The sequence below is a fragment of the Ochotona princeps genome, chromosome 2, assembly GCF_030435755.1.
Source record: "Ochotona princeps isolate mOchPri1 chromosome 2, mOchPri1.hap1, whole genome shotgun sequence".
Classification (NCBI taxonomy): domain Eukaryota; kingdom Metazoa; phylum Chordata; class Mammalia; order Lagomorpha; family Ochotonidae; genus Ochotona; species Ochotona princeps.
The window spans coordinates 7,329,145-7,356,893 of NC_080833.1; the positions used below are offsets into that span (position 1 = coordinate 7,329,145).

The window sequence follows — 27,749 nt, forward strand, 5'->3', positions numbered from 1 at the left end:
GGAAGGGGCGTGTCCAGAGGTCCGCAAGCCCGGTCCCTCCCTCCCGGCCCCGCCCAGCCACCCCGGCCCCGCCCGCCGCCGAGTCCTGCTCACAGCCCGCGCCCGCTTTCTGTTTCAGTCGGAGGCTGCGCCGGGGTGCGTCGAACCCGGGGGAAAGGCGCCAGCGCGCCGGGGCAGGCACCGCCGGACTCCGCGGCGCTTGGCCACCGCTTCCTGCACCCATGGCACCCGTCGCCCTGTGGGCCGCTCTGGCCGTCGGACTGCAGCTCTGGGCCGCCGGGCACGGCGTGCCCACCCAGGTGGGACATCCCAGCGAGTGCGCAGCCCCTCGTCCCCCTGAGATGCGCAGCGCGCGCCCCCTAGGAACCCACGGAGGAGACACTTGACCTTTTCCTCACGCGCAGGGAGGAACTCGGGCCCTGCCGCCCCCGGGTCCGGGGCGCACCCGGGTTCCCCCAGAGAGCGCGGGCGAGGGCTTGCGTGGTGAGGAGGGTGGAATGACTGACGCAGGACCCCTCTTCCTGCCGCCGCCGCGACCGTCCCTCCCTCGAGGACAGGGCTGTGCCACGCCGGGCATCCTCTCCTGTCCTGCTGGGTTGTCCTCTTTTCCTAGAAACCCTAGGGCTGCGTGCTTGAGAGAGCCGGGAAGTTGTTGAGCAAGCGCCTGATGAAGGCGCCATTGGGTCGCCTCCTCCTTGTCCGTGTCAAGCATCTGTCCTGGATGGGATCCGTGCCCATAGGGCAGGGAGGGACGCCGCGTGGGGCAGGACCCCCGGAAAGCTGAGAGAGCCGGGGCTCAGGGAGCAGCCACTGGGCGAGTGCTGGGGTCCCCAGCGTGGCCACCAGCTCGGATCAAGGCTAGCTGTGAGGAGGCCTTGGGTCCTTGGCTTTTTTCATTGTTGCTTTTTGATGGTCACCATGGTTTTTTGACTCAGGCTCACCCCATTCTATAGAGAAGGACCAGTGAGGCACAGAGAAACCTGAGTGGTCTGGCAGGATGTAGGGCTTCATCTCCCTCCATTTGGAGGCTGCTGTCCAAGCCCACAAGCCAGGGAGCTGGGCCCCAGGGGACTCTCTCCCCCCCACCCCGGCCCCTGTAGAGCCTGTGCAGCAACAACCAGGAACCCTGGCCACAGTCCTGGGTGTCTGAGGGGTTTCCCTTCTGCCTTCCTTCCTCTGGTGGCCAGCGCCAGCCAGCTCCAGGTCCCCTCTGCCGGACGGGGTGCTGTATCCTCGCAGCTGGGCTGCTATCCACAGAGACACTCACACACACCTCCTGCTGCTGGGGAGGTCCCATACTTCCTGTGGCTGAAGTTGAAGCCACCCCAGGTATCCTGGGCTAGAAGGAGGTGTGGGTGCTTCCTCCCGCCTCCCCATGGTCATGGTGCCCCTGTGGACCCTATCAGTGCCCACACTTTGCCCTCCTCATGGTGCACCCCTTACTCCGTCCTTCTGCCGGGAAGTCCTCCTTCTCCTGGCTGGGTTTGTCCTTCCCTGGGAACCCTGGCTGGGCACATGTAAAGCCCTGCTTCTCCACTGCTTCTGTCCTATCCCCTCAAAGGGCAAAGAGCCTTGGGCGCCCGGACTGTGGGCTCCTCCACTATAGCCCCACTTAGTGCCAGGCCTTGCTGCTGAACGTCCCTATCCCTTACAGGGGGTCCTAAAAACTGGGTGATGCTGTTCCCACTTAGAGATGTGGAGCCTGAGGCTTGAGAAGTTATGGTGCTTCCAGGATCCCGGAGCTGGGGGCCCAGAGCAGGGATTTCAATTCAAGTCGGTCTATTTTGCAGTTCTTTTCATCACCCCCCCCCTTCTGTGTCCCCACTACGTCCTAACCAGCAGGTGCAAAGTCACGTTGGTGCCACTTGATTGAGCTGCAAGAAGAAAAGTGAACGGGTGGCAGGGGCAGTAGACCCACCTTGCTGCTTGGGCCTTTGCACTCTTTAGCAACTCTATTGGCGTCATGCATTGTTCTTTCATTCATTCATGCCACCATTAAATGCCAGGGATGGGTGAGCACTCGGTGCCCTCTGATGGGAATGGGCAGGGCCTACTTGGCAGCTTTGGCTTGTCTACTCCTGTGAGTTCTGGGACCAAGGGGCTGCTACTGGCCTTGTCATGCAAGGGTCTGAGGGCCAGATTGGGGGAGACCTAGAGTACCTGCTGCCCTGGGTACTTTTCCATCCTCCCCCCACTTTCTACCCCATCCTCAGGCATCCTGTGTGCTACCTGAAGCTGTGGTCCTTCAGAGGTAGCAAGCAGGTGGCCAGATATGCCGATGCAGTGCCACTGTTCGGTCACTCATTGCCCCAGTGTTTGTAGGTACCCATAGCAAACCCCGCTGAGTGCCCAGCTCTGGGGATGCCAGATAACCCTGAGCCCTCCGGCAGCCACCCTGCCAGGTGGTTGTGAGACCTTAGTGATTTGGCTGGGTTGTGCCCTTGTGTTTTCCCTGTGGCTGACAACCTGCTCTCTGCCCAGGGCTCGCCAGGGTGAGAGACTAGGGGCTGCCTGTGTGGACAGAGTTGTGACTGTCGTCCAGTGGCTTCCCCTGGCATGACCGCTCTCTAGGGCCTTCACATCCTGTGTTTTCTAGAGAAGTAGCCAGGATGGCTGGGGAGGGGAAGCAAGGGCGGTAGGAGAGCTATACGACCAGGTGTGGCACACGCTTGGGGTGTGTGTGTGTGTGTGTGTGTGTGTGTGTGTGTTCTATTCAATCCCACATTGGCTGGTTCTTGCTTTCATGCTGTGCTGCCTGCTTTCCTGTTCCTCAGGTGCGCTACAGATGTATCTGCCTCCGGGCCTTTGCACCGGCTTTCCCCATTTCCTTGAGATCTCCTCCCACGATATTGTCCTGGTCCTGTTTTCTCACATCCCTTTTGATCAAAGGGAACACCCTACCTGTGCAAGCTGCCTGCTGGCTACTCTGCCCCTGACCTGCCAGGTGTCCCTGTGTGTGCCTCCCACCCTGCCCTGTCCTTCACTCTGATCGCCTGCCCTCCAGCAGTGTAAGCATGGTCACGGGAGGGACTCATTCACCACTGTGGACTCATCGCCTAGGACGGGGTCTCAGGGTCAGCACTGTTGATGTTTGGGATGTCCGCCTGTCTGTCTGCAGCTGTCCTATGCTGGTGGGGTGGTCGCTACACCCCAGGTGTGGGGAGTGTTCCCCGTAGGCTGGGACAGTGGAAACTACCTTGAGATGTGACTGAATGTTCCCATGAGGGGAAGGGAATGGTTTGAGGGTCACTGTACTAGGATAGTGCTTGGCACTTAAGCAGATGTTCAAAAGACACTGGGCAGGTGTCTGAGCAGGTGCCTGGACCTCTGCAGTGGTAAGAAGGTGCAAGGGTTGGAAAGGCCGGTGAGGACAGAGCTGGGCCTGGCTTGCTCCCTTCTTTGGGTTTCTTCTCTGTCCGCTATATTCCCAGTGGTAACTGCCCCCAGGCCGCCACCCTGGCTTGTGACAGGGCTACCCACTGGCAGTGACTCGGGTCCCACTAGGAGTGTGATTTGTCCGGAAGCAAGCAGGAAAGGAAGTTGGGGCTCGGGGAGGGCGGAGAGGGGTGTCCCAGGGTGAACAGGAACCAAGTGGTGAGCCTGAGGTTCTGGTCACACTTGGGGACACAGGGAAGTAGTGTCGGTGGCTTCAGGGAAGGCCCAGCCTCTGCTGTTAGCTGGCTGAGTGACCCCACCCATGGGGCCCTCTGGGTTGGCAGGGTGGGACCAAACACCTCCTGCTACCACTGGGTGTTTAAGGACTGTGAGTGTTGTGCAAGCTGTGGGGCCCGCAGGCAGTGGTTGGAGGCACTGTGGTTCTGCAGGCCTGGCATAGCCATTTGGGTCACGGGACAGAGTGCAGCCTGCACCAGCTGGGGTCGGGGTACAGGGTAGAGTGAGACTCTCAGGCCACAGGCCCTGAAACATGCCTGGGAGGTCTGGAGTTCTGGGCCCAGTGGCTTTGCTGTCCAACACCCCATGAGAACAGCTTCCTGTCTACCTTTCTGGATTTCTGGTTGCCCCAGTGTCCCCCTCATACCCTGCTCAGCTGGCTGGACGTGGGACCCCATGCTGTGGCCAGGACTGCAGGTTCAGGAACCCAAGACATCACTCCCTGTCCCTGTCCCTCTGAGGGAGTGACAGGTGCCGCATGGGTGGGCCAAGAGATTTGGAGGTATCGACTGGCTACCTCAGTCTGCCCACCTGCTAGATGGACACAGGCAGGCACCAGGAAGTCTCTGGAACCTTGCCTCTCTCCACCCTCTTCCTGAGACCCCAGGTAGGAGAAGTCTGAGGGGAGGGCTCCCTTCTGAAGTTGTGATGTCCATCCCCTACCTGCAGGCACCTTCCAGGACTGCTCTATTCTGAGAAAGGAAGCTTGGGAGACCAGAACTCCCCACCCGAGCACCGTCCCTTGCTGTGTGAGCCTGTGCTGGCTGCTTAACCTCTCCAGCCTAGGCACCCCTGTTTATAAGCCTACGAGCTCTTGGACTTGGTCCCAGTGCCTTTCCGGAACTGAGACACACTGGGTGTACTTAACAAAAGCTCGGCTGCCCCAGGCTTCCCCAGAGAGGCAGGTATTCTGCACTACAACCATAATGGCTGCCTGCTGTTGTCCTTCTTGCTGACTTCAAGCCCACCTCCTCTGGCCATAATTACATCCGGGACTTAGTTGCGGGGGCACCAGAAGCCGCAGCCACCTGTCAGCTTGCCTGAAAGCCGTGCAGGGGACCTTGAGCAGCCTGGGTGGGTGGAGGCTCTCCTGCCTCTCTGTCCCTTAGCTCTTGGCTGAGCAACTTCAAGGCCACAGGGGGAAGTTTGTGTCCTGCAGGTCCCGTGTCAGGTGCACAGGCACCTGTGGTGGGGAGGGCGTCTCTCCCTGTCTGCAGAGCTGCTGACGCCAGCAATGCTGGGTCCCAGCCTGGGGCCCGCTTCTTTGTGGCCCACGATCTTTTTCCACCATGTCGTGCTGTGATGTCACAGGAGGCAGTGACATCGATGTGGTTTGGGGCACGGTGCTGCGAGCGCCGGGAAAGGAAGTGTTTGTTCACCGGCTGGGGTTTGGGGATAGTGACCTACCTGCTGCTGGAGGGAGGGTCCCACTTTGCTGAGGCCTGGGACAGACCCCCCCCCACCTTAGAGCCTCCACTTCCTCTTGACACCTGTGACGCTGTACCTAGAATGAGGTGGCTGGCAGAGCGTTGCCTGCCTCAGAGGGGGCTGCGGGGTGCACAGGAGAGCCAAGGGGGTATGTTGGGACAGCCTTGGGTGACCTCCAAGGCCACGGGTCCTCATTGTCCCTGGGTTATCGCTCTGAGCCGAGACAGGGCAGAAAGCCCCTGGGGGTTTTGAGTGTTTTTTTTCTACGCCCAGACAGTGCCCCCACTGCTTCAAGCCTGTTTCAATCTGAGCCTGGCCCTGCAGTGGGCAGGCTGTTGTGGCTACCAGTCCAGAGAACTGAGTGGGCCAGGGTCAAGGGGGAGAGCAGGGTGAGGAGGGGCAGGTAGGCTGTGACAAGGATGTCTTCTGAGCTGTCAGGAGAAAGAGGCTGTGGAAGTGGACCTAGCTGGGGACTGGCTCAGGGGTCTGAGACCTCAGGTCTGGATCAGGGTCCCCGTCGGGGAAGGCTTGGCCAGGTCCCTTCTCCTTCTAGAACCTGCCACCTCGCTGTCACCTGAGAGTAGCATCCCCCTTCCAGCCCCTGTATTAGAACCCCTTGGCCCCAGGTGCCAGCCTAGGGCAGGGGTGGGAGGCACCATAGAGGGCAGCTGAGAAGGCCCAGCTCTGGCCCGGCAGTGGAGGCTGCGGAGCTGTGTCACTCTGGGAAGGACCTTCCTGCTTTGCTGTACTCAGCGGGGCAGGCTAGCCTCCTGGCTGCCTGTGCCTTCCTCCTGCCAACCTCCAGTCGCTGTGTCTGTCTGCAGCTCCCAGAGGCTGCGTTCCTGGTGGCCCCGTGGCCACCTGTGCCCCTGCTTCTCCCTGGAGCCCCCTGCTACCCACTGTGAAACCCTATCCTCTCCAGTCATCACCCCTCCCACCCCTAGAAGCCCGTCACTTCCTGTCCTGCCTCAGTCCTTTGGCTGCTGCCTTCATCTTCTCTTGTCCTCTTTCTGATTCTGTCCCCAACCCTGTTCCTCCCCCAGGTCCTCTTCTGTGGGTGGGCAGCTCGGGATGAGTGGGTTCCAGGTGGGGAATGTTGGAGAGGGAGGTGTGACAGGAAGAGCAGAGGCCAGGCCAGGGCTGATCCAGACTGGTCCAGGGCGGAAGGTTAGCTAGGGACAGTGGCAGCATGGGAGGCTGCAAGTTGGGGCCAGTTCAGGAAAGTGGGGATACTAATTGCCCTAAAAATTACACCAGCTCTAACTGGGGAGGAATTTACTAGAGCCTTTACGTTTAACCTCATTTCATCTTGGCATCTGTCCTAGGCATGCGCTAAGAACAGTCCCATCCTGCAGACAGGAAGACTAAGGTGTATCAACCTCTTTTATTGAGAGATCAAGTGGCTCCTTCAGCAGTGTGTGTGCGGGTGTTAGGGTGTCCGGGTTAAATCTTTATTCTTGAGACTGTGGTCACAGCTGCCCCACTTACCTGTCAGGAGTTGACTGCCTGTCAGGAGTTGAGGCACTGGGGAGCTGCTGGTAGATTTTGAAGGAAGAAGCCCTGGGGCATAGAGGGTACAGAAGGGGCACATTGGCCTTGAGGCTGGAGTCAGGGAGGCCTGTAGGGAGACTGTGGTCAGAGTTCAGGCAGGAGTGCTGGGTGTGGGCGGAATTGGAACGAGGAGGAGGGCAGGGATGAGAGGCTTGCAGGGAGGTGAGGTGGGGGGCGCGTTGGACTGGACTGGGAGTATGAAGGAGGGAGAGCAGGACGCTCTGCCCCCCGCTTTGGCCTGGGCTCTGCCTGAGCCAGGGGACTCAATTCTAATCAGCATCTGCGTTGCATGGTGTGGGGGCTTCTGGGACCAGTCGCAGGGCCAGCTGATCCGCTCAGCTGTGAGATATGCCACATGCCCCCCTGTTCCCTGGAACAGGATTCCTGGAGGCCTGCCTGGCGCCCTACAGTGGCCCTCGCAACACCCGGAGCTCCTTTTCCAGCTGTGTAAGGTCAGGAGAAAGTGCCATTGTCACTTCCTACGGGGCTGCCAGGCAGGGGCACTTCCTGGGATCCAGGCAGAGCTTTCGTGCTGTCTTCCATTTTCACACCCCGAGACGGGGTACCAGGTGACGAGGGATCACTGAGGCCTGTTGTGCCCAGGGTCTCACAGCACCCAGGAGGTGGAGCCAGGGTTCTGCCCCAGCTCACAGACCCCCAGATCCTGGGTTCAAATCACCATCACAAGACACTCTGGATGACCCTTGGGGCTGCCATCTGAGAACCGCCACCCAGCCCGTCCCCTCTTCTCATGTTCTATCCACTTCCTTGCACCTTCCCCAAGTGAGCAGTGCGGCATTCGTTAGGCACCTGCTGTGGGCTGGGTGACGGCTGGGTGCAGACTGATGAGTAATAAACCCACAATGAGGGAAGCTGTGCCCCTGCTCCCGGCCAGACATGGTGTCGGCTGCTGCAAACAAGCTCGCTTGGTGAATCATAACAGCCCTAGGTGGCACTGCTTTTGTCCCCATTTCATAGATGGCAAAATGGAGGCAGGAGGAGGGCATTAAAATTTAGATGTCTGGCTGAGGCTCATGGGAGGGCATTTGGGGAAGTATAGTCCCTTGAGGGGTGACACAAGGCTAACAAATAGAAAGACAAATGGTCTGGTTTCATGATATAGTCCTACACCTGTGATGTCGCAGGGCTCCCTGGAGGGGCCTCTGACCGCGTCTGGAAGAGCTCTGAGGTTTCCCTGAGATGAGGGGGTGTGGACTCTTGATGTGGGGGGCCAGCCTTGCTAGGGAGGGGACACATGGGCAGGGCCCAGGACTGATGGTGTGGAGGGGTTACCAGGAAGGCAGATGTTTGCATCATTAGAAGGTGCTCTATGAGGGGCTGGCACTGTGGTGAAGTGGGTAAAGCCACCATCTGCCACACTGGCATTCCATGCCACTGCTGATTTGGGTCCTGGCTGCTCCACTTCTAATCCAGCTTTGCACCTGGGAAAGCAATAGAAGGTAGCTCAAGTGCTTGGGCTCCTGCAGTCATGTGGGGACCCGGATGGGACTCCTGGCTTCAGCCTGTCACAGCCCTGGCCATTGTGGCCATTTGGGAAGTGAACTGGTGGTGGGAGAAAGACTTCTCCTTTTCTCTTGCTCTGTAACTCTGCCTTTCAAATCAATGAATAAAATTTTTTTAAAAAGTGGCATGTGAGGTAAACCCAGGTCAGGCCTCAGGGGTCCTGCACGCCCAGCCAAGGCTGTGTGCCTGGTCTGAAGACAGTGGAAGACAGTGAAGACAGGGAAGCTTTTTGGGAGGAGCTGGTATGGTATACAAGAAGCTGGCTGAGGTGCCATCTGCAGAGGGATGAGGCTGGGACCCTGAGTGGGAAACTGCAGCTGGAGAGAAGTGCAGGTGGCAAGGAGAGGCCTGGGACTCGGAGGAGGCCACTTGGACCTGCCTCAGGGAGGTGGGCAGGGAGCGCTGGGGCGTTCTAGACCAAGTGTGCCCTACAGCAGACCCTCCCCAACATCTCTCTCCTCTGGCGCTTGGCACAAAGCCCAGCCAGATGCAGACAGCGGCCTCCTGTCTGCCTCCAGCTCACCTCTGAAGCAGCATCATAGGTGGCAGGTCGGGGTGGGAGGCACCCTGGGATCCTGCCTGTGGCATGGTCAGGGAGATGCCCTCGGTGACAGAAGCCAGTCCTCCGCTGCCTGGTACCGCTGTTGTTGTGGCGCTGGGCCCCCTGCGAACCGCCCCCCGCCGACCAAACCCTCTGGTCTCGTCCCAGGGCTCTGGGACCCGCCATGTAAATGTTGTGGTTTCTCAAGGCGTGGGAGTCCTTGGGCCGATGCCCTGGGCCCTGCCTACAGTGGCAACACCTACTCCAGTCATCCTCTTGCTTGGGACCCTCCTGCCCCTGCTCACCTTGGACCCTCAGGGGTCCCACTCTGTGAGCCTCTCTACCATGAAACATGGGACCAGCACCAATCACAGGGAGTACAACTGCCGAGATGTGGAGGCAGATGTAGTTGCTCTTGCCCCCTGGCCTGCCGCTTGCAGGCTGTGTGGCCTTGAACAATGCTTTGCACTGAATCTCACGAAACCTCCCTGTCTTCGTCTGTGAAGTGGGACTGTAACTTCGGGGGTGGCGCTGTGGTACAGTGTGTAGCTGCTCTCTGGGATGCCAGCATCACATATAGGCACTGGTTTGTGTCCCGGCTGCTCTGCTGCTGATGCAGCTCCACGCTAATGGCCTGAGAAAAGCAACAGAAGATGATTCAACTGCTTTGTCCCTTCTACCCAAGTGGAGACCTGCATGGAGCTCCTGGCTCCTGGCTTTGGCCTAGCTGAACCCTGGCTGTTGCAGCCATCTGGGGAGTGAGCCAGCAGGGAGAGGATCTGTCTCTTTCTCCCTGCCTCTGTGACTCTGACTTTCAGCAAATAAGTAAATCTTTTAAAAATGGGGCTGTACTGACCTCTGCATTAGTGCAAGGGTAAAACAAGGAAGTGTGCATGGCTGCCCAACTCTGTGTCTGGGCCTAGCAGGTGCTTCTCCTGGGTCTGAGCGTGGTCAGCCAGTCCTTCTAGATCTGGACCAAAGCCGGTCCAAGGAGGGTGCTCTGTGCTGAAGTTTCTGCTTACCACTCCTACCGTGCCCCTTTCCCACCATCGGCTGGCAGTTCCTTGCCCAGGGGAAGCTTGAAGTGTGGCGCTTTCCAAGGAGTGAGACTCCCAAGAGAGACCTCCACAAAATTAAAAAGCAAAGACGGGGCCCGGCACGATAGCGTAGTGGTTAAGGTCCTCGCCTTGCGTGCGCCGAGATCCCATATGGTCATCTGTTCTAATCCCAGTGACCCTGCTTCCCATCCAGCTCCCTGCTTGTGGCCTGGGATAGCAGTTGAGGGCGGCCCAAATCCTGGGACCTTGCACCTGTGTGGGAGACCTGGAGGAGCTCCTGGCTCCTGGCTTCAGATTGGCTCAGCTCCGGCCATTGCAGCTACTTGGGGAGTGAACCATCGGATGGAAGATCTTCCTCTCTGCCTCTCCTCTCTGCATATCTGCCTTTCCAATAAAAATAAATAAATATTTAAAAGCAAAGACAGTCCCAAGGGTGCCAAGGGCAGCAGACAGAGCAAGAGGTACCCCATGCACTTGGGCTCTCTGACCTAGACCCATGCCCCATCATGATGGCAGAGGTCCATGTACCTGGGAGGGCAAACAGCTCTGGCCCCTGTCCTCCCAGAGGTCACCTGCTCAGACCTCCCTCCCTGTGGAGAGAGGGGCACAAGGGGCAGAAGCCAGAGCATGGAAACCCCACCCCACCTCTGCCCTCAGTTCTCCGCTCCCCAGATGCCCAGTCCCAGCCCACCTCTCCCTCACACCCCAGCCCACCTCCTGGCTCAGTCAGCTTTTCCATCTCTCAGGAGGCTGGCTGCTCCAACCCCCAGCACCTCTGAGGTCTCGGGAGGCAGCTGAGCCTTTTGACAGCCACCTATATAGGCCGGGCCTAGAAGCTGCTGGGGCACCTGCAGTGAGAGTTGGGTTTCATTTCTGACTCTGCTTCCAATCCCAGCTTCCTGCTGACAGACACCCTGGGACACAGATCCGTGGATCTCTGTGTGAGATCAGGATCGAGTTAGTGGCTCCTGAATCTTTTTTCCTTTAAAGATTTACGTATTTGTTTAGAAGAGTTACAGAGAGAGAGAGAGAATGCTTCTGTCTGCTCGGTCACTCCCCAAATGGATGTAATGGCCAGGGCTGAGCCAGGCCAGAGTCAAGGGCTTTATGCAGATCTCCCTGGTGGGTGCAGGGGTCCAAATACTTGGACCATCTTCCACTGCTTTTCTCAGGACATTAGCAGGGAGATGGATGAGAGTTGGAGTAGCGGGGACATGAACCGGCACCCTTACGGGATGGCCACGTTGTAGGCCTCCGCTTGCCTGCTATGCTACAAGGCTGGCCCCTTGTTCTTCGCTTTGACCTGACCTGGCTCTGTCTGTTGGACACATTTGGTGAGCCAATGAGTGAATGAGAGATCTCTGTCTCAGTTTCTGCCCTCTGCCTGTCAAACAAATAGATTTTAAAAAGTTAAAACAAAACACTTAGTTTTCCCTTAAAAAAAAAAAAAAGGACCCAAGCTATTCTTTTAGTCTTTTGACACAAAGCACAACCGGGTTACAACCCTCAAGAGGTGCCTGAGTGTGGGGAGGTGGAGTGATTTGGAGCCTGTGATTCAGGCTCACACCAGAGGTCAGCCTGATGCCCATGAGGGGACAGCAGGGCAGGGCACAGTGGGCAAAGGCCTGCCCGTCTGTCAGCTGGAACAATGGCTGTGCCCTCCACTCTGCAAGCGGCGATTGTGAGCCGCCGTGCAGCTCCAGCTGGCCACGAGGCTCTGCCTGCTCCCTTCCCCCCTCCTTGCCCTGGCCCAGCTACCCTGACCTCCTGGCTGAGCGTGCAACATTCCAGACACGTACTCTGGTTGCTCCTGGCCCTGGGCCCTGGTCTTCCCTTCCCCTGAGTGCTTGCCACTGCTCACGTGTGTGTCTGTGTCACTCCAGTTCACACATCAGCCTCCCTGGCCAAGCGTTTCCCTCTGCTCCCTGCCACAGGACCAGTTCCCAGCAGAGCAAAGCAAAGAACCGGAGGCTTCCATTGCCCTGGGCTTCCCCGAGGCCATTTGCCATGCTCTGGGGAGCCCTGGGGACCCCTAGCCTCTGCATTCCCTGCGGAGACCCAGGCCTGGCTCCATGGGCTGCCATCTGGACCCAGCCTGTGCCTGGGGGACGACTGTAACCTCAAGAAGATGACCTTTCGTCCCCCTTGGCCAGGGGGATTTTTGTTCCTCGTAGTTTAGCCATGACGGGGCTGTGGTTTGGTTTTTTTCTGTCCAAGAGGATAAACAGGCCTGGGGATTACTCAAGAGTGGGCGGTCCCCTCCACTAGCCATGGACACTCCATGAAATGGCAGCAAGAAACCTGGGGCTGGTCACTCACAGCGAAACTTCAGGGAGGAAAGAACCTGCAGCTGAGGCAGCCAGAGGCTGCTGGGGAGCGGGCCCTGGGGGTCACGTGCTGCTCTCCCGGGTAGTGGCACGGCGTGCACTCGGGATTTCTGCCACCTGCAGCTGCCCTGACTCTGTGGCTGCCAAGCCACGGATGGATCAGGGGTATCCCAGCTACCAGCACTAGGGGTACGTGGGGAGAATGATGAAGCCCCAGGTCATGGGTTACAGGAAGTACAGCCCCTCCCTGCCCTGGGGGTGTTGGCAGCAGCTGCTGAGGTACTCAGAGGGGCAGGCCCAGCCACTGCCTTCCTAGGTGTGGGGGCGCACTTGGGGTCGTGCTCAGCTGGATACTATGCACAGGGGGCACTGCAGAGGGGCCCATTTCTTTGGTTTCGGGGCTCTAGCCTGCCCCCCAGCTCATCTTGCTCAACCAACCCTGGCATCCTTCCGGGTGGTAGCACCACGGGGCCGAGTTCCTGCTTTTTTTCATTTGCTCTACAGTTTTTTGGGCCCACCCCAGTTGACCAGCCAGGGAGAGGAAGTCAGAGGATGGATGGATGCAGGTGTACCCCATAAGAAGCCCCGAGAAGGGGTTCTAGCTAGGCCCATTCTCTCCCTCTTTGACCAGGGAGCCTAGAAGCCATCCCCCATACCCAACTGTGAGAGAAAGTGCTGGGATCTGTGTGTGTGCCCGTGTGTGCATGGGCTCATGTGCGTGTGTTTACAACTGTGTGTATGGTGTACATCAGTGTGTGGCATGTATATGTGTGTCCATATGAGTATGTGTGTATGCACGTGTATGTTGCAGGGCTGTGTGCATGTGTGAGCCTGAATGTGTTGTGCAGGGACATGGTTGCAGGCTTCCCAGCCAGGAGGAAACTCGAATTGCCTTCTGGAATCCAGCTCCACTTCTCCTGCTCAGCCAACTGCATAGCTCCCAACTTCACAGGATCTGCTTGTCCAGGGGTCAGCCCTGCGCCTGGGATGCGGGTGGGTCCAGGGTTATGGGTGCATCCAAGTTGAAGTCTCTGAGTGGGGGCATGCCCTTTCAGGAAGTGACGCTATAGTTAAGTCCACTGCATGGGTCAACAACCTCAGAGCACTGACCCCACGCCAGGCCCCAGAACATCAGCTAAGAGGAGCTCCAAGCCCCCAGCCCGCCCCAGGGCTCCCCTTTGGTGGGACAGGCAATTGCACCCATGGGTACCCTGGGTACCAGGAGTGAGGAGGAGGAAGACCAGATCTCCGGTCTGGGTGACTCACCCAGGGTGGACTCCGGGGGGTGGAGACGGCATGCTGCTGTCTGGGAGGACTCAAGGCAGACGGGGCTTGTTGCCAGAGCCACTCTAAGGCTGCTGCAGGCAGAGGGGTCAACTAGAGGCACAGCGGAAGGAAGAGATGGGAATGCTCCTTAGCAGGTGCCCCCAGCCACTGTGAGCCGCACCCCTGAACTTCCGGCTGTGTGAAGCTGGGGTGGCCGGTGCTGCTCACCAGGCCACGCCAGGAACACAGCCACATTTCCAGGCCTGCTTGTCACATGCAGAGGGACCAGGCCAGACCTCACTGCCCCAGGCCCCTGGTAGTCACCCTTCCTAGGCAGTGCTGTGGAAGGAAAGGGAGAAGACCAAGGGGCCCCTAGTCCGCTACACATCAGATGGGGAAAATGTGGTCCCCGGTGCCCAGACTGGGTTTGTTCAGACTGGCTTGTTAGTGGCTCATGTCCAGGCAGACTGGTGCTGGTTGTTGAATAGCCGTATGTGTTAGCACTAAAGCCCAGGGAGGTTCAGGCACTTGCCTAAGGCCACACAGACTTAAGTGGCTGGAAACCAGGTTTCTCTGCTTCTGCCTACCCTTACCTGTGTAATGCAGGCTTTGTCAGGCATGGATCAGCCATGCGATTGCGGCTGGCCATACAGCAGGCCAGCCCTTTCACTAGGGCTGCCCCCTGGGACTTGGGGTGTGCACTCACCCTCTTCTGGCTCACGCCCACGGCTTCCTCTACAGGAATGCATCAGCTGTGGGTGTGCTCACAGCAGGGCTGAGCCGGGGCTTGGTCACAGCTGGAGCTGGGAAGTCCTGGGCAATGAGTGTGCCAGAGGCCGTCTTGCCCTGGAGCTAGCGGCTGGAGAGCTGCTGCCAGCCGACCCCTGCGGTCATTTGGTGGGGCCAGCGGCAGGTCCCAACCCAAGCAGCAGAAACCCCTAAACGCAGCCTGAGCCAAGATTGTTGTACTTGTTGTCTACTGTGAATATTTGCTGAGTCTAACTCAACCAGGGTGCCATATTAAAGGCTGAGGGTTGGAGGCCAAGGCCAGGGATATGAGTGTACACTCACACCTACACGCGTGTGCATCTGTACCCTCATAGGGCAGAGGGACAAGCTAGCCCGCCATTGCCCCGCTGCTGTGCTTGGTACAAGGGGCCACAGCTGGGCTTCCCAGCTTGGGTAGTCAGGGATTCCTGCAGGAAGCAGCACTCAGCTAAGAGGCGAAGGGACATCTCCTGGGTGCGGAAAGCAAGGGGAGGCACTGGGGTGGAAGGCGATGTGGTGATGGACGCTGCTGAGCTGGCACCGTTTGCCCTGTGCCGTGAGGAGGCAAGAGGCCAGCACCGTCCCCTAGCCAGGCAGCTCAGCACCTCCACCTGCAGACACAAGTGTGAGCTACACTGAGGGGGCAGGCGTGGAGGCAGAAGCAGGCAAGGGGTCCCTCCAGTTGCCACATGTGTAGAGCTGCAGAGAAGGCAGCGTGTAGGATGAGGATCTGGGCGACCGTGTGGCTGCACCCTGAGGTGGCCATGCCGATAACTGTCTTGCCTCCCTCTTACAGTTCACTGTCAACCCCCACAGCCCAGAGTCTGGGGGCAAGTGCCAATCAACCCAGTACTATGACGACGGGGTCCAGCGGTGCTGTAGCAAGTGTCAGCCAGGTAAGGAAGGGACCAGGGTCCTGGATGGAGGGTGTGTGTGTACATGCATGAGGGGTGGGAGGCCCAGGGTCACAGCCTTTGGTTCTTAATGGATTCTTCTAGGCCCATGCAGTAGCCCTGGTTCCCACTTCTGTCCGGACTTCCGCATGTGCTGCTCCCTCCATTGCACACTTCCTGCTTCCTTGTCCCTGCTTAGTTCCTGCTTATCCTCTAGACCACAGCTCAGGGACCCCTCCTCCAGGAAGCCTGCCCAGCCGGGTCATGTGATGCTTTGAGCTCCCACTGGCTCTTGATACCCTCTATGGCAGCACTTTTTAAATCTTGTTTAAAGATTTACTTTTTTAACAAAATTATTATTAGAAAGGTAGAGTTACAGAGAAAAGGAGAGACAGAGAGATCTTATGGTTGCTGGTCCACTCCTTCCAAATGGCCACGGTGGCCAGAGCAAGGCCAAGCCGAAGCCAGGAGCCTGAAACTCCATCCAGGTCTCCCATGTGGATGCAGGGACTCATCTTTCACTACTTTCCCAGGTACATGAGCAGGGAGCTGGACTGGAGTGAGTGGCCAGGACTCAAGTTAGTGCCAATATAGGATGCTGGAGTCACAGGTGGTGACTTAACTAGCTATGCTACAACATCAGGCCGCATAGTCCTGTGATTACAGCTTGGTTGCTGTCTCCTCGTACCCTCGGTGTTTTGGCATCCCTGACACATGGCACAGTGCCTGGCACCTGGGAGATGCTCAAGCACATCTGACTGAATCAGTGAGTGTTTACCCATTGTACAGATGGGAGGCCTGAGAGCTCACCCCGCTTGTGAGAGCCAGAAGGCCCAACACCCAGTGCTGCCCGTCCCCTTGGTTGTTGATGTGTTAACACATAGACAGCATAAAAAGTATCTACTGTATGTTTTAAGTACTAGAATCCAACAGAGAGAGAGAGAGAGAGAGAGAGAGAGAGAGAGAGCAAGCAAAAATCGTTGCCTTCTTGGAGTCTGCATTCAGATGGAAGCAGCAGAGTTAACAGACGTGCAGCTCTGTCTGTAAGTGCTGTGACCCAAACGAGACAAGGTCAAAGACGGAGGCAGAGTTGGCCGTGGTGCCTTATGGAGGGAGAGAGGGCATCTGAGAAGGCGACATCTAGGAAAAAGGGATCTATGTATGACTGACCCACCATTCCTGGCAGCTGGAGGGAGCAGAGGGGACGAAGGGTTCAGAGCTGGAGCACCTGCTGGCATAGCCAGACATGAGACGAGTTGAGTTAATAGAGGCATGGAATTCCGTCAGAGCTTTGGGGGCTCGGGGGTGCAGGAGATGACCCACCCCCGAGCCCTGTTGCCGCTGCTTCCCCAGGCCACCATGTGAAAGCCTTCTGCACTGAGAGCTCGGACACCGTGTGCGCCCGCTGTGAGGACAGCACATACACGCAGCTCTGGAACCGCGTCGCTGAGTGCTTCAGCTGCAGTGCCCGCTGCAGCCCTGGTGAGTGGCCATCCTGGGGGGGCGGCCCCAGCATCCCCCCGTTATGCCCACGTCCCCAACGGCTTCACACTGCTTGGGAACAGCCCAGGCCAGCAGTTTTCAAGCCCTGGGGCCTAGGGTGGTATAGGCATAGCTCTTTCCGGTTTGTAAGCTGCAGCTCCTGCTCTCTTTGCCAATGGCTCTTCAGCCTCTTGGATAAAGCAGGTGGCCCATGGGTGGAGGGAGGTGGGTGCCCCTTTGGGGGCCGAGGAAGTAGTTCTCAGGAGAGCAGCTGTGTTCGCTCACACTGTGATGCAGCTGGAACCAGGCTGTGGCCCTAGGGACGCTGGCTGGTCTCCCTTTGACCTGATTCTAGGAAGGGGTGGTGGGCTGCCCGGAAGGGCTAAGTGGATGTGGCAGGACAGGAGTGACCTGGGACTGCCTTTTTTCTTTCACAGACCAAGTAGAAACCCAAGCATGCACCTGGAAGCAGAACCGGATCTGTATGTGCAAGCCAGGCTTGTACTGCATGTTGAAGAAACAGGAGGGCTGCCGGCTGTGCAAGGCACTGAGCAAGTACCGCCCCGGCTTTGGCGTGGCCAAACCAGGTATGGGACAGGGCCACAATCCCCCAGGGGCTCTCCTTCGTGGACACCGCTGTGGTGTCACAGGCATCAGTACATCAGCCCTGGGAACATGGGGGGTGAGTGGCAGCCAGGTGCTCGCTGCCCATCATCCGTCCACCCGCCTAGCATTTGTTCTTTCCTCCAGCACACCTCACCAGGCATCTGTTGTATCCTTGGGCCTGGGGATCCAGAGATGGATCAGATCAAGCCGTGAGCTAACGCAGTGTTGGGTGATGCTGCGGGAAGCCGAACCCACAGAAGCCTGGATGCTGGCTATGTGAGCACATGTGCATGTAATTGCATGCATATGTGTGCGTGTGTGCAGTGTTTCAGTAGTGATGCAAACCGAGGTCCTCAGGCCTCAGAGCCCCTCAGGCCTCGAGGACGAGGCTCCCCTATTCCACGACCTCACCAAGTCGCCTTCTGCCCCCCACCCCCACTTTTCCCTTGAAGGCACTGCAGTGTCAGACGTGGTGTGTGCGCCCTGTGTCCCAGGGACTTTCTCTGATATGACCTCATCCACGGATACCTGCCGGCCCCACCGGATGTGGGTGGCTGCATCCTGAGTGGGAGGGGGAGGGCACTGTCCCCAGGCATCTCTGCCCTAGGCGAGTGGCAGCTGTAGCTGCCAGCCCAGACTGGATGGGGCATGTTGCAGACGATGGTCCCCATAGTGGGGCTGGAGGTTGGCACACGGACTGTGGGGTTCCTGGCTACAGTTCTTGTCTCCTGACCCAGCTGCCTCCCCCCCCAGCTGCCACATGGTGGCCATCCCCGGCAATGCGAGTATGGACGCACTCATCTGGGTTCTCGCCCCCACAAGTGGCTTTGCAACCAACCAGCCCACCCCAGCCAGTAGCCACAACTTCCCAACACACGCAGCCTACACCAGGACCCACCATCAAGTTCTCTGTTCCACTTCTGATGGGCCCTAGCCCCCCAGCTGAGGGGCTCCGCATCGGCAGCGTCTGTCTTCCCGTGGGTAGGTCATGAAGGGCTTCTTGGCCTATCCCCCGCATGGTCTTCCCCAGAGCCATGGGGCTGGACCCTGCGTCCTTGTGCTGGGATCCAAATGCCAGTGACACTGGCCTCATCCCGAGGCTAGGCACTGGCACTGCAGTCCTGGGTGGGCAGAGTTGAGGCCACGATTTGGCCTAAGGTGGAAATAGTCCCAGGACACCATTTCTGATGTATCCAGTTGGTTGAGGAGATGGTAGGTTTGGCCAGGTTCCTTCCTGGGCTTCCCTGTCAGACCAGGGGTCTCACACTGGTGGCTCTTGGACTCAGCCTGGCCCACTGAGATGTCTACTTGGCAGTGGGGATGTAAGATCCCCTCGCTTGGTTTTGCCCCTCAACAGTGATAACTCTGGCCACCTTGGGTCTCAGCCCTGGAGCACTCAAGCTTGCTTCGTGCCTCAGTTTGGATCACTCTCTTGGAGCACAGGACCAATCTGTCCCTGTGGCTCAGATTCTTCAGCTGAGTCCTCAATTGAGCAGTTTGTGATGCTGGGAACAAAGTTGGTCTTGCTGTTGTTACGGGAGCTTCAGCCCCAGCCATTCTGCGCTGTGCCATTGCCATGGCCGAGTGTGCAGACTGTCCCGTGAGCTGCTGCTGACGGGGCTCAGTGGTCTTGGTCATTGCCCACGAGCAGACAAGAATCTGTTTTAGCTCCCAAATCCACGCCCTGGCAAGGCAAACATGGGATTTGGGCGTCATGGATCCTGCCTACCAGCCGGCTCCTGGGGTTTTGGAAATGGTACTTTATACCTCATGTTTACTACACATTTCAGAATAATTTCATTTAAAAAGATTAATTTATTTATTATTGGAAAGTTGGATTTACAGAGAGTAGGAGAGTCAGAAAGATCTTCCATCTGCTGCTGGTTCACTCCCCAAGTGGCTGCAACGGCCAGAGCTGAGCCGATCCAAAGCAGGAGTCAGGAGCCAGGAGCTTCTTCTGGGTCTCCCATTTGGGTTCAGGGTTCCAAGGCTTTGGGCCATCCTTGACTGCTCTCCCAGGCCACAAGCAGAGAGCTGGAAGGGAAGTGGAGCATTCGGGACACAAGCCGGTGCCCATATGGGATCCTGGCACACACAAGGGGAAGATGTCAGCCACTAGGGTACTGCGCCAGGCTCTTAGAATAATTTCTTACGCAGTGTGCGGCTTTGGCTTAGGGCTGTGGCGGATGCCAGAGTTCAGGGACAGTCCTGCTGGAGCCTTCTGTTTTCTTTTCTAGGACTGATTGTGGGTGTTACAGTCTTCTGCCTGCTCGTTATAGGACTGGTGAACGTTGTCATCCTGTCACAGAAAAAAAGTGAGACCCCAGGCCTTCTTGCTTGCCTTCAGGAACCTGCTCTGGGCATGTGTTGGACATTCAGCCGTGGGCATGGCCTTACAGGCTGCGCAGGAGCACACCTGCTCCGTAGGAACCTGGGGTCTGGGTGAAAGGCACTCCTGCCAGCTTAGCAGGGGTCAACTTGGAGGGTCAGGGTTCCTATCTGGGGAGCCGGGGTGGGGGAGGGGGACGCGGGCCTCCTGGAGCAGGTGGCCTCCAACAGGTGGGTGCATAGCAAAGAAACGGTCCATGAGCAGAGGACACAGCGTGAGAGAAGGCAGAGCCAGCAGAGGGCAGGGGAGCGGCTGGTGGGGACCCAGCGGGGGCCCCGCTTGGTAGTTGGGTGTGGGCTTCTGCGGGTATTGCCTGGCAGGTGCCTGCACACCCAGGGCCGGCTCCACTGGCTCTGCACGGGCCCCTCACTGCCCTCCTCGATACAGCAGCGGTGGCCCAGGGAATCCCCCTCCCTGACTTGTCCCTCTGTCTCCTCTGTAGAGAAGCTGTCCTGCCTGCAGAGAGAAGCCAAGGTGGTGAGTGTCCCCATGCCCCGTCCCCCTCCTCCCCTGGGCTCCTCCTTGGTGAGCTAGGTCGTCCCATGGGAAGTGATGACTCCCAGGCCAGGCCTGGGAGGTGGGGGGTGATGTAGCCCTTTGTGGACCAGAGGGAGTGATGGGAATGAAATGTTAGGAGAGAGAGAGAGAGCGAGCAGGGAGCTGAGTGGCGTGATGTTGCTTGTGGCTCCCCTTCATCACCATCAAGTGGGACCTGGGTCACCTCATCCTGCTGCGCGTGCTCTCTGCTTCCTCCTCCCCTGCTGGCTTTGCAGAGCACTGTGTCCCACGGAGCACCCATCTGCAGACCAGGTTCTGGGTCCCCTGGCACTTCACAGAGGGCTCTGGGCAGTCCTCTCTGGGCTGCAAGGTCTAGCCTGCAGGGCTGGCCACTAGGTCCTGCCCCCACTTCCACTGAAACAGCTCAGCTTTGCTCTGGGCCATAAAGTAGGGACCACACAGGAATTTCTTGGAGACGCACTGGTGCCACATCCTGCTAGCGGGGTCCTTCCATGAAAGCAGTAAGACCTCTGCTGTGTTGGCCTTTGCTCTGTTGCTTTGTTCTAAGATCATGACCTTGCTTCATGGTGTGGCCTCCAGGATGGACGAGGGAGGAAGGGGGTAGGGGGCCTGCCATGGTACCTTTGTCAGTACTCCTGGGGGCCTGGGTAGCTGGCTTTCACCTCCTGGCCAGGACTGTGCCTTGTGCGCACTTAGCTGCAAGGGCAGCTGGGAAGAGGGTCACACAGGCTTGTTTTTCCTTCTGTCACTTTTCCACGAGAGGAAATCACCTGAATTTCCACGACCCCAAGAGCAGTTTTCTCAGGCCCTAGACGGTGCGGGTTAGATTGGTTGATTATTTTGGGGGGCTTGCCCCTGCAATGTGGCTGCTGCTCTGAAACATCTCCGGCCCCCGTTCCTGGAGTAGCACCTGCACCCCAGTGGTGACAACCACAGGTGTCTGCAGGCATTGTCCAGTGTTCCCTTGAGGGACAGCCCCTGTGCCAGGAAAAAGCTCAGCTCCTGGGGGCCCAGAGTCAGATGGGCTGCTTTTCGGACAAGATGGGAGGTACAGAAAGGCTAAGTGCCTGGCCCTAGGTCACACAGCATGTGGCTCTGGGCTGCCAGCCCAATGTTCCTTGTCCTGCCCTGTGCATTTCCAGTGGCAGCAGCAGTGCCAGTAGCTGCCTGGTGGCATGCATGGTGGGTGAATGTCCACTCTGAGGCCCGCTACAGAGCCCAGCTCCTGCCTTCGCTCCTCCCCTGACCGAGTGCTGCCCAGTGCCAGGTGTGCAGCCATGGTGGGGGTGTGGTGGTGGCCTCCTCTCTCCCTTGCTGTAGTCACCAAGTGTTGGTGGACCCAGCTGAGCACTGCAGTGGGCAAAAGCCAAGCCCTGCTCTGTACTGTGGGGTAGCACCTTGGGGAGGCAGACATGCCCCCCAACCCACCCCGAGGCCAGTTCAGGTCCCCAGGACCTTCTTGGATATGGAGTTGGAATCCCGAATCTTGGTCACTAAACCCTCAGGTGTCTCGGGAGAGTGGGGGGCAGAGAGCGGGAGGGGGGCTCCAGCACCCCCTTTTCACACAGGAAGAGCAGGAACTCTGCATTGGCCCTAGTGTAGTGCCTGCCGCTTCCTGCTGTCCTGTTTGCAGGCATCCAGTGGCTACCTGGAGCCCCAGGGTAAGGCCTTGAGCACCTGTGGGGTCAGGGCGGGCAGTCAGCAGCTCTGGGGGAGGAGAACGGGCAGGGCCTCTCCAGGTACTCCCAGGATAGGTGTTTGGACACAGGGACCTGCCTTGAGTCATCAGAGCAGACTCTGGTTCTAAGACACTCGGAGAAGGTTCGGAGCCCAGCTGCACCACATCCTAGCTGTGATCTTGGAGCAACCTTGGATGAGTGAGCCAGCATCGCCCTCCCTTGGCCTCAGCATCTACAAAGCCAGGAAGACACTGGGCAGTCAGGGGAGCCTTTTGATACAGTGTCTGAGGGACTTAGGCAAAGAACTTGATAGTGGGAGGCACTGTGTCAGTGATGATGGTGGTGGTGTTTTTGGTGGAAATGGCATTAGGAGGGCAGCCTTTGGCGATGGCTTGGAGAGGGGAGCCGAGGCCTGCACAGGTACGGCCCCAGCTGCATGGCCCCTGCCCTGGGTTGGCTGAGCTCAGTACAGAGCCCGCACACGCTTCCTGCAGAGGGTTGCGTGGTCTCTGGAGCTGCCACTTGAGCCTGCCACATAGTAGGACAGCAGCCAGAGAGAACCCATGCCCAAGTGAATACAGCTGGATTCCAGCAGCGCTTTCTTCGTGGACATGGAAACTTAACTGTCACATAACTTCCTGGGCCACAAAATTGTATTCTTTTCAAAATAGTTTTCCAAACGCTAAAAAAAACCCATGGAGGCTGTCCTCAGCTCGCCATCTGTGCAAAAAGAGTTGGCAACTGGATTGGCCCGTGGGCAGCGCTTTGCTTGCTTGCTTTCTTTCTTTCTTTCTTTCTTTCTTTCTTTCTTTCTTAACTTTTATTTATGGACTTGAAAAGCACAGCAACAGGAAAGAGGGAGTAGGAGAGAGCTTGTCCATCTGCTGGTTCACTCTCCAAATGGCTGCAGCGGCCAGAGCTGGGTGAAGCCAGGAGGAGACCGGAACTCCCCCTGGGTGTCCCTCATGGATAGTGACACCCATGGTGGCAGTCACTTGGGCCGTCTTCCACTGCTTTCCTGGGTGCATGAATAGGGAGTTAGATTGGAAGTGGAGCAGCCAAGACTCAAAGTGGTGATGTTGTATGGGCTCTTGGCCTTGCAGGCTGTGGGTTAACATGCAGTGCCACAACCCAAGCCTTGCTTTGCCTACCTCAGATTCAACAAACTCTTCTGTCACACTTACTGTGTCATCTTATAAAACTTGTAAAACTTCAGCTGTGTGATCTTCCCAGTGACCCCAAAAGCAGGCTTTTCTCCTTTTATAGAAGGGAAAACAAAGGTGCAGGGAGGCATGTCCTGGGCCACACAGCCAGTGAGTGGTAACGTCATACCTGGGGCCTGGGGCCGGAGTCCAAGCTCTGGGCAGCTAGGCTGGGTTGCGTCCCCCTGTGCCGATGGGATGACCTCTCCTTGAAAGTGACTCTCCTTACACTCTCAAAAAATGGGGTGCAAACCCTGCCCCATTTCTCCTGGACTCTCTCCCATCAGGCAGTGAGGTGCAAATAATAGAAGCAAAAAAACGCTGAGAATCACACCTCTAGAAGCGACCTGTGTGTAGACAGAACGTGCAGGTGTCGGCTGAAGCATCCTGGAAATGGTGCTGTCAGCAATAGGGCAGGCAGGGGGTGGGGTGTGGGGCTGAGGAGCTGGCTCTGGACTGACTGCGCTCTCTGTGTCGCCTCCCCTAGCCTCACGTGCCTGCTGACAAGGCCCGGGGTGAGCCCGGCCTGGAGCAGCAGCATCTGCTCACCACAGCGCCCAGCTCCAGCAGCAGCTCCCTGGAGAGTTCCGCCAGCGCTGCAGACAGGAGGACGCCCACCAAGAGCCAGCCCCCGACGCCGAGTGTGGACAAGGCCCCTGGGTCCGGGGAGGCCCAGGCCAGCTGCAGGAGCTCAGGTGGGAAGCAGGAGTGGGCCTGGTGTTATTCCTTGCCCTTTTGCAGGCTTGGGTAGGGGTTGTGTGCTGATCATGCGATTGTAAGCAGAAAATACTGAGGATGCAAAATGCATGCAGTCCCCTGACCCACCTCCTGTGTACCTTCTGGCTTAGCAACACAACGTCCTGTAGCACCTGCTTGTTTCCCTGGGGACTGTGGCGCTGACTGGCAGGCCAGGGACGGCAGGCCTGTGAGGCAGAAAAGCTAACTTGAATACATGTGACTTTGGTGTGGTTGGGAAGTCAGGGACCATCTGGGCTCGCTGCCTGGCATCTGCCTTAGGCGTCTCCTGCAGCCAGAGCTCCCAGTGGCACGCCAGGTCTTCACGTGTTCAGCAGGCCCAGCTGCTGCCCCTGCTCCAGTTCCGTGGAGTTGTATGGAGCTTTTCTTGCTCCCTGAACACCCCAGGTTCTCTGCACCCGCTCCTTCCTGGGCCCCTGCCTTTGCCGGTGCTGGTCTTTGTACCTGGAAGACCTTTCCATCTACCTCACCATCAGCTCGCGGTCCTCAGGCTCCAGTGGCCTGCTGCGGACAGTTCCTGAATCTTCCTGCCCCATGGTTTCCTCTCACGGCTACCCAGGCTTCTGCAGGCTCCATGGCCTTGCTTCTTGTCCATAGGATTGTTAGACTGTAGAGGCTTATCTGTCCTTGCTGCTGTCCCTCAGCAGCCCTGGGGACCCCTGTGAGCCTCTACCCACAGCCTGCACCTACAGCCGCTAACTATAACAATAAAAATAGTGACTACTCTCTGATGGTGTGTGGGGCGTCAGGCACTGCGACTGGGCCCTTTCTGGGGACAAAATCACCCTGCCCTCCAGTGCTGAAGATCGGTACTGTTGCTATCCCCACTGCACAGAGACAGAAACTGAGCCCTTGGAGGCTAATTCATCATAGAGGTGGGAGATGAGGAGCCGGAACCGGCCCCTGACTGCTGGGCCATCAAGGAGAAACGGGCTCTATTCCCTGCAGCCTGCTGAGGGGAGGGTGGAGAGGGGGCGGGAGTCTTTGTGGGTCCCGGGCTGCAGGCTGATGAGCACCTGCATGTGCCACAGTCTGCCTTGGGCTCTGCACCTCATCTGCGACAGGTGTCACCTCTGGCCGGCATCTCTAATGCCTGCCTGGGAGAAGGCCTCTGCATGGGTCCTCCAGAAGTCACAAAGCAGTGACTGTGACCTTGGCTCATTCCTGGTCTCCCTGCTCAGCTGCTCTGGTGCGGCTTTTCCTGTCTGTCTTTCTTTTAAGATTACATTTATTTGAAAGGCAGAATGTTGGGGGAGGGAGAGAGAGAACCTCCCCATCTGCTGCTGCTTTACCCCCTCAATTGTCCCCGTGGCGGAGAGTTGGTAGCTTCTTCCAGTTCATCCACTTTGGTGCAGGGGCCCCAGCACTTGGACCAGCCTCTGCTGCTCTCCTAGGCCATTAGCACGGAGCTGGATTGGATGTGGGGCAGCCAGGACTCGAACCGTATAGGTATGGGATGCCAGTTAACACACTGTGTCATGGCACCAATGCCCCGAACAAATTTCTCCACCCTGCTGAGCTGTGGTTTCTTCAATATGAGATGAGCTGCACGGCCCCTCCCTGCAGGGTGTGAGCCAGGAGTCCTGCCTGGCACCAGAGTGGATCCAGGCTGCCGCCTCCAGGCTGGGACTGACAGCTGCAGCTGCCCCTCTGCACTCTGGCATACCTCCCCCTCCGCCTGTGGCAGCCCCCCACCCCCACCCTTGGCACCTGAGTGCCCGCATGACCGACATACCCGCCTGGTTCCCCCTTCAGTGATGTCCGAGGGACAACCTGGGCCAGTGCTCGGAACAGTGCAGGTGGCCCTAACTGTGGACTAAGTGACCACGTTCAGACCGCAGGCTCTTGGTCTTGGCATTGCCCTTTGGGTCCCTGCACTTGATTTTAGCCAGAAGGCTGAGAAGTGATCGCCCTTGGGTTTTCTTAGCTGACCTCCTGTGGCTTCCTGCCTGGGCCCTGAGAAGACCCCGACTGCCCCTCCTCTGCCTCTTCCTCCATGCCTTCTCCCCTCTCCTCCCCTCCCCCACTGCTCCCCACCTGTCTTCTGACCTCTGCTCTCCCCTCCTCTCGCCCCCACCGCTCACACCTCTGTCCCGGTTGGGGTCGTATCAGCCCCAGAGCTGTGCCCTTTATGGTGCCCCAGCCGCCCCCACAGTGTCTCTTCCGCCCAGGGCAAAGGCCACGGTGACCTTTGGGTGCACTGGAGGCTCAGGGTGGAGGTTTCTTTCCAGCCCTAAGATTTGTTGCAGCCTCCTCCAGGGCCCTCGCCAGCACCATCCTCCTCCCCAGCTTACTGGGCTCAGCGGGAGGACTGGCTGCCCCAGTGTCTGGACCCCAGCCGCTCCCTGAGGTGGACCCTGCAGCAGGGTGGACCCCGCTGCACGCCACACCTGCTCATCCAGTTCCTAGCGATGCTGTCATCTAATTTCTCATGGCTACACAGAAAACACAGGGTGCACGGCCGGGCTGCCGGCTCAGGGCCATCCCACCACAGCCAGGTCCCCCTGCACCTGGCTCCCAAAGCAGGCCATACATTCAGGGTTTTTTTAAAAAGATTTATTTCTTTTTATTGGAAAGACTTGCTGAGAGAAGGAGAAACAGAAAGATCTTCCATCCACTGATTCACTCCCCAAATGGCTGCAACGGTCATGGCTGAGCAGATCCGAAGCCAGGAGCGAGGAGCTGCTTCTGGGTCTCCCACATGTGCACAGGGTCGCAAGGACTTGTACCATCTCCATGCTATCCCAGGGCACAAGCTGGGAGCTGGATGGGAAGTGGAGCAGCCAGGACTCAATCCTGAGCCCATATGGGATCGTGGCGCTTGCCAAGGGAGGATTAGTTAATTGAGGCATTGCGTCAGACTCTTGGATTTTAAGTGTTGGCAGCCAATTTGCTTAAATCCTCCTGCCTTGTCATTAACTAAGCCTTCCTGGGTGCTTAATTTGATCCATGTCACACATGTCCCTGTTGGGGGAATGGGAACACAGTGAAGGACAAGCAGAAAGTTGCCACCTTCCTGGGCCAGCATCTGGTGGAGAAGTCACAAATATGTGAGCAAGGAGCCAGAGGCCCTGGAGTTCCCAGAGGTGGGCAGGATCCCCCGAGTGACGGGTGGACAGTCTGAACAGGGAAGCCAGGAGGGCTTCATGGAGGCAGGAGATCTGAGCAGAGTAAGCTGTGTTGGGAAGGGACAAGCTCCCCAGGTGGAGGGAACATGTAGACCGTGCAAAGGGCCTTGCCACACCAAGGCTGAGTGACTTCCCAGGGCGGCACAGAAAGCATGACTGGGCCACACCCCCTTCTGTCCTCTGTCCCCTGGCCCGTCCTCTGTCCCCTGGCCCGTCCTCTGTCCCCTGGCCCAGGGTTCTTTCCCGTTTTTTTAAAATTAAGAGATTTACTTATTTATTTGAGAGGCAGAGTGGTATAGAGAAAGGATGAGACAGAAAGAGAGTTCTTTTATTAGCTGGTTCACTCTTCAAGTGGCCACAGCAGCCAGGGCTGGGCCAGGCTAATGCCAGCTGCCAGGAATTCCTTCTGGATTTCCCATATGGGTGGCAGGGCCCCAAGCCCTTGGGTCATCTGCTGCCTTTCCAGGAGCGTTAGCAGGGAGCTGAGCTGAGAGCAGAACAGCTGGTATTTGAACCAGCACTCTGCTGTGGGATGCTGGCATCTCATGCGCCAGGAAACTGGTCCTTTTGTCATGCGCTTTAGTCTGACACGCCTCTGCATCCATCTCCCTTGGTCTTGTGCCAACAGAGCCCGCCCCCGGAGGCCCTGGCGGCCCCGGCACCCAGGTCAACGTCACCTGCATTGTCAATGTCTACAGCAGCTCCGACCCTGGCTCGCCCTGCTCCCCCCCGGCTGGGCCCGCGATGGAGGACACAGATGGCAGTCCCTCGGGCCTCTCCGTCGATGATGAACAGGTGCCCTTCTCCAAGGAAGAGAGCCCCTTTGAGTCCCACCCGGGGCCCCCCGAGACTGCTCTGCAGAACCCCGAGAAATCCCTGCCCCTCGGCGTGCCTGACGACGGCCTGAAGCCCAGCTAACCAGGCTGGTACAGGCCGTGTCACAGCCGAAGTGGGCTGGCC

General features: G+C 58.1%; 1 protein-coding gene across 1 annotated transcript; it reads left to right on the forward strand.

Annotated features, from left to right (window-relative positions):
- Positions 1-122: 122 nt before the first annotated feature.
- TNFRSF1B (TNF receptor superfamily member 1B) lies at positions 123-27,749 on the forward strand. Its single transcript, XM_012930006.2, is given in 11 exon segments — positions 123-299; positions 14,932-15,031; positions 16,382-16,510; positions 16,948-17,097; positions 17,569-17,662; positions 17,870-17,959; positions 17,961-18,097; positions 19,354-19,431; positions 19,948-19,982; positions 23,393-23,600; positions 27,418-27,749. Coding segments are annotated over 11 exon segments (1,389 nt in total). The 5' UTR covers positions 123-221; the 3' UTR covers positions 27,708-27,749.